The following is a 6,005-nucleotide window of genomic DNA, read 5'->3' on the forward strand; positions in this document are numbered from 1 at the left end:
AGCTCGGATCAAGGGTACAACATAAACCTTCATTTGGTATATTCGGTTATGTGTGCTATGAATCTGTTGATAGAAACAGCTATTAGCATATTCGTTTGTATATCTGAATATACTGTTCCTAGGACGATTATGCTCGTTTGTGTCGTGATTTATGTCATGTATTATTTCTAGATTAAATATTACCGAAATGTGACTAAATATTCAACCATATACTCCTGTATTGTTTTTTGAAATGGCCGGCAGGAGTTTTGCCGAACTTGTATTGAAGTAGAAGGAAATACATTCCTCAAAAAATATAGAAGGAAATACTCCTGTATTGTTATTTCAAATATCTTCAATAGTAGTATGTACAAAGTATACAAACTACTCCGAGTAGCAAACCAGTCCTGATCGATCTGCTAAGCAACTTTGGCTAGCACAACATATTAAGATTAACGAGAGGGTAATAATTGTGTAAAAATGCTGAATTGAGCAGCAGGCCACGTCGACTTGTTAGTGATAACCGAGCGGCGCGGGCGTGTCCCTGAGCTTCATCCCCTGGTAATGGATGTCCTGCGAAATGTATCAGGCAACATAAACCAATGAATTAGCTCGAACTGCTCAAAGTTGCTCACAACAATGAATCTTGTTGTAAGGTGTAAGAGTGCGTACCGACGCGAAGTGGTTGACGTCGCGGTGGTGCGCCTCGTCGGCGCGCACGACGGTGACGACGTCCTTGAGCTTGGCGTCGGCGGGGAGGCGCCAGTAGTCGATGGCGATGGCGGGCGCCGGCGTGTTCTCGATGATGCCGGCCTCGAGGTCCTTGAGGTACTCGGTGTAGGAGTACACGGCCTCCTCCTCGAGGTAGCCGACGACGCGGTGCGCGAACTTGGGAGAGAGAAGGTAGCCGACGAAGTAGGCGTTGAAGAAGACGCCCTGCGTGGCGAGCACAAGCGCGCGCTCCCACCAGCGCGGCTGCGTGACCTCGAGGAACGTCATGAGGTGCATGCGCTCGTTCTCGGCCTCCTCGAGCAGCGCGCGGACCCAGCCGCCGCTGTGCTCGAAGCGGCGGAGCGAGCGCAGGTGGAGGAGCATGCCGCCCACCATGCCCGGCACGGCCGCCACCGTCTCCAGCATCAGCGCGTGGCTGGCGTGCCGGCGCTGGAAGAAGAGGTCCATGGGCACGCGCAGCGACTTGACGATCAGGTACGCCGCCTTGTCCGGCAGCGTCGTCGGCGCGTGGTGCTTCTTCACGTCGATGGACGTGTCCGACGTGTACGCGTCCCACGGCTGCAGCAGTCCAGTCAGTCACAGTTTAGAGATCATGAGCGACTAATCATGCAACGCAAGCGCCATGAAACAGACTGGGATTGCAAAATGTGCACGCAGTACTCACCCGGAAGCAGGGCCACTTCCACTCCGTGCCGTCCTCCTTGACGAGCTTAGGCGTCTCGATGCCCCAGTAGCTGACGATGGCCTTCTTGCTCTGCCCGTCTGCTGCCTCCTCCCGCTTCCCGGTGCCGCCGTGCTGTTTTGCACCCGCATCCTCTCTGGCAGCCTCCGCGGCGGTGCTGGCCATCCGCGCGGGGAGAAGCCTCGCGGCCGCGGGCATGACGCCCCTCGCGGTGAGCCCGGACACGGCCGGCTCGGCCGCGAACAGGCGCGGACCTAGGTGGCGCAGAAGCGCTGCCCCGGCCATGCGAGAGCTCATGGTGTCTGGACGTCTGGTGATCAACTAATCACAACGACTCCTCTCCCAGTCTCCCTTCCCTGTGGGACAAGAAAGCTTTTTTTTTTCTTCGACGGAACGTAACTGATGATTTGTGTTGTTGCTGTTAGCATGGAATGGTGGCGCTTTCAGTTGGGGTGGGTTTTATACGTGCGCGCCCTAGGCATGGCTTGGGTACGCCCAGCAGTCCAGCACGATGCTTCCAGCCTTCAGCGTTGCGGAGAGCCGTGGTCTCCAAGTCCCGTTCCCGTGCAGGAACATGATTGATGCGATCGAGACGGAAGCAATAGAGACGAACCCACCAATGCACCAACGGATGCGCCCGTGACCGGGCCAGAAAGAGCCTTCGACGGCTTCCAGGGCCGTTCGCGAGAAATCGTTAATGTTCTGTCATGGAGTCGTGGTTGACCCACAACGTGACAGGCACGGAGCCGCGAACGGGTACAGGACGTCCGCCCCCGTGCGGGTCGGCGAGCGTGGACGCCACGGGATGCGCGGCTACGAGTCGTCCGCCCGCCTTCCTTTGGAGGTCAACCGGGTGGCCGACTTGACCATTCGCCGTGGCTGGAAAAATGGTAATCGAATACGGAAAAGGGGCAGCACGCGCAGGTGCGACAAGTTTGGAACGCATACCAGATTCCATTCACAAAGGGACAGAAGGTCAAGCTGAAGCGGGTCTGCTGCGAAATGGAGATTAGGTGGAATCTTTCTCGGCGCTAAGGAAAATTCAGTGAAATTGCTCTTTCTCGGCACTAAAGAAAATTCAGCGAAATCGCTCTTGTCTAAAGGTTTCTAGACATGTCGTAACAATTAGCCTGACGGAAAAAGAATGAACAGTAGCAGCAAACAGATATTCGCGCCCTCGGACCAAAGGACACCCCGAAGGCATTCCCCATTTCCCCACCTCGGATCAAAGGACACTCCGAGAGGTTTCGGTGCAGTTCGTTCCACCTCACTAGAATAGAAATCATGCATAATCACGGTGCGTGCTCAAATTTATAATGAACATAGAAGTAAAGTGCTGGTTAGTGGTTACAGTTACAACGGCTGAATGCCAGATTAACTGCTATGTTTATCTAGCTTTGCTTGATGAACAGATCCATGAAACACGTTGTTTGGAACAAAAGATGCAAGTGCGGTTGCAGCAAATTTGGAACGCCGCCAGATCAGAAAAGGGCAAAAGCTCAAGCAGTCTATATGGAATTGGTGATCAAGTGCAATCATTCTCAGCAGTTTGCAACATACAGTTCCTTCTATTTTCCAAGGAAAAAAGAGGCATCATCTGTGACATTGGTCGTCTTGATAAAATGTGGCATGAAAAAACACGTTTGTGACAGAGCAGCAGTGTTGCTGTTGGCAAGTACATACTCGTACAACAGATTTCAGATCAAAAAGAAGAAAAAACCCTTTCTAAATAACCAAATGGTATTACAAGTACAATATACACCGGCGAATACATCTACAGTTTAAAAGAACCTCTCCATGAGTTCAGAATCCGACAAAAGTTCTTTCAATCCGATAAATTTGCTATACTGCAAGGTGATCCAGCCAACAGCAGATACATAGGCAACAAGAAGGCAGGCACGCTTCAACCGACTGGCAAATGCTCTGATGCTATGCTTCCTCACAGCCCACCTGGCAGCAGCAAGCAACAATCCATAGAAACCTCTAAATAAGACTGTAATGAACATCGAACTCAGCATGCCAAGCACAACACCTGCTGCTACATATCCAACCATTCGTTCTGAACTGAAATCTTCTGACACATAAATCTCTGAAAACCTGTAACATTTCGATGTAAAGTCAGCCAAAAGGGAATGGAAAACAAAAGGGGTATCCAGCTAAATGAGAACAAGGAACCATTTTTGAAAAGTACAGATGTGCCAGTAATTAGCATAGGCCTAGAAAGGACATAAATAAGTTGCTAGAACTCCCTCTGGTCGTGACATTCCCGATTGGAGAACTGTACTAGCCCATAGGCAAAAAAAAGGATGTCCAAACATCACAAATTATCGACTGGAGGTAGTGTCACTTAAAAATATACGCAGTGAAAGTGCACTACAAGCATACTTGACTTTGTCCATCTGATAATGTAATAAATTAGAAAAATAATCTGGAAGAGACTACAGCAATAAACTAGCAAACAGATTATACAATACTTACAATACTAGCCATCTAAGCTTGATCAAGTGATCTTTGAATTAGCTCAACATTATCATATGTTGCAGTACCCAAGTAGCTGACACGGGATTTTGAGAGAAAGCATAATACTCACAGTATAAGTATCCTTTTGAGCAGCTCCGTAGCTGAAGGTTCCTCAGCAGTACAATTGAATAACTTTTCCGAGTGAATATCAGCCTTGTTACTACCTAGCATATATCTGCAGCTGTACGATTCATTGACCTACAAATAAAGGAGATCATGAAATGGCAATGTGGAAATTGAACTGCCAGTTGACAACTAAAGACTAGACATCACTCAAGCAAAATGTGGTGGCATAACTGAAGATTCGCATAAAAAAGGAGAAACCCTTAGAGCACTTTTATAGTGTGTTAGGACATTGAAAGTAAATACTACTTACAGGGAACTAGATAACTCATACTAAAATACCTTGAACTTTAATGTTGTTGACCATGCAGCACCAAAATCAGGTCGACAATTATGGGGAAGAGCCTCTTTCGGGGCCTCTGCCACTGCATAAGATACTTGGCCAGAAAAATATTCTGTGTATTCAACCTACAATCCAATTCGCAACACAAATGATAACGAGTCAAATAAACACATATCGCAAGCTTCATGAATATTAAAAGCATAATAGTAAAAGAAGTATGGGTGGTTAACAGGATGCACAAAACTGAAAGTATGGGTAGTTAACAGCATGTAAAGAACCTTTTGCCTTTCTTTGCATATCTGTGAACCTATTTAAACAAACTAGAAACTATGCATAACTTCTGAACCTTGTCAAGCAAAACAGCATTATACGGACTAAATCTAGAGGAAATGAGTGTGAGAATGGTGTCATAACTATACCCAGTTAACATTGGATTTAACATGTAAATTTTTAGCCAATCATCAGCTTTAACAACATTTTTAGAACTCCTAGAGATGTAACCATGGAAGTGAATTACAGCACAAATTGTAACCTGTAAAACTGAAGCCCAGTAGTAGTCATCATGGCAGCGGAATCTTCTCTTACTCGACGGGTAGAAGATATGCTTAGCTCTATAGTTCAATAATCCAAGCTCGCAAACTTTAGATGACCTAAGGTCAACACCTACAATGTACCAGCAAACGCATCAAGCACAAATGGTATATATGTAGCAGTACAATTTCATCAAACAATTGGACATACAAGCAATCGCATTAAGCATATTAGATGCGGTCCAATGGAATCTTCAGTGTCTAATAGAAGAGCACTAGTAGTGCTAGTGCAACGCAATTTACTAGCTAACATAGCAAGCTCACACCATCTGAACTGTGTAAACCGGACGAATGTTAAGAAAAAATATGTACATCAAAATGACGATTAAGCTAAAATTTGCAGCAAGCTCTTGGAACATATCACATAACAGCTAATCTGCGGTATTAATTTCGCTAACCTTAACCAAACACTAAGATCTACAAGCTGCGGTTACGGAAATAAATCGGGCAGGGAGCAGCGACTGACCGGTGGAGAGGATGCGGCAGGTGGAGGGCATGGAGACCGATGCGGTGGACGAGAGACCACCAAGCGCGAGCCCAGCGAGCCCGACGAGGAAGGAGAAGAGGAACGATACCGCGATGGGGAAGGCCACCCCGAGGGCGCCACGGAGTGCAGACCTTGGTCGCTGCCGGTTCCGCTCCGATGGCTGTGCCCCATCGCCCGCAGGGGGCCTCGGAGAAGGCGCTGGCGGATCCATCACGTGGATGTGTGATCCATCGCTCCGATGCCGGCGATCGCCGGACGCCGGCGCGGGGAGGGTCTCTGGTTGCAATTGGGCGCAGCGGCTGTGGACCTGTCGTTTTCTTGGGCTTTTGTGTCCGCTGACTTTGCAAGACTTTTTTGGGCCGTACGTGCAGTGGGCCAGCGGCCTAGCGTGACTTATAGCATGTCTTCGCTGGACAAACAAATCCTTGCATTTGTGTAACAAAATAATGGTACCCCCTCAATCCAAAACAAAATGCAAATTAGTATTCGTGTCCGCTAAAATAGTTCAAATTTGATCAAGTTTAGATTGAATAGTTCATATTTATATCTCTAAATTGATTTATTACAAAAAATACATTTTATATTAGTACTTATTTTGTATCATAAATG

At 47.6% G+C, this 6,005-nt stretch overlaps 2 protein-coding genes across 2 annotated transcripts; both read right to left on the minus strand.

Annotated features, from left to right (window-relative positions):
- Positions 1-298: 298 nt before the first annotated feature.
- On the minus strand, positions 299-1,808 carry LOC136493598 (ubiquinol oxidase 1b, mitochondrial-like). The gene is made up of 3 exons (XM_066489697.1): positions 1,376-1,808; positions 652-1,269; positions 299-552 (listed from the first exon to the last, which is right to left on the minus strand). Exons 1-3 carry the CDS (start codon positions 1,688-1,690, stop codon positions 493-495), a joined length of 993 nt encoding a protein of 330 aa, XP_066345794.1. The 5' UTR covers positions 1,691-1,808; the 3' UTR covers positions 299-492.
- Positions 1,809-2,941: 1,133 nt separating this feature from the next.
- LOC136493599 (uncharacterized) lies at positions 2,942-5,746 on the minus strand. Its single transcript, XM_066489698.1, has 5 exons — positions 5,376-5,746; positions 4,852-4,982; positions 4,319-4,444; positions 3,984-4,111; positions 2,942-3,490 (listed from the first exon to the last, which is right to left on the minus strand). The coding sequence occupies exons 1-5, from the start codon at positions 5,605-5,607 to the stop codon at positions 3,175-3,177; spliced, it is 933 nt and encodes a 310-aa protein (XP_066345795.1). The 5' UTR covers positions 5,608-5,746; the 3' UTR covers positions 2,942-3,174.
- Between the last annotated feature and the right edge of the window lie 259 nt (positions 5,747-6,005).

Source organism: Miscanthus floridulus, chromosome 11, assembly GCF_019320115.1.
Source record: "Miscanthus floridulus cultivar M001 chromosome 11, ASM1932011v1, whole genome shotgun sequence".
In the NCBI taxonomy this organism is placed as follows: Eukaryota; Viridiplantae; Streptophyta; class Magnoliopsida; order Poales; family Poaceae; genus Miscanthus; species Miscanthus floridulus.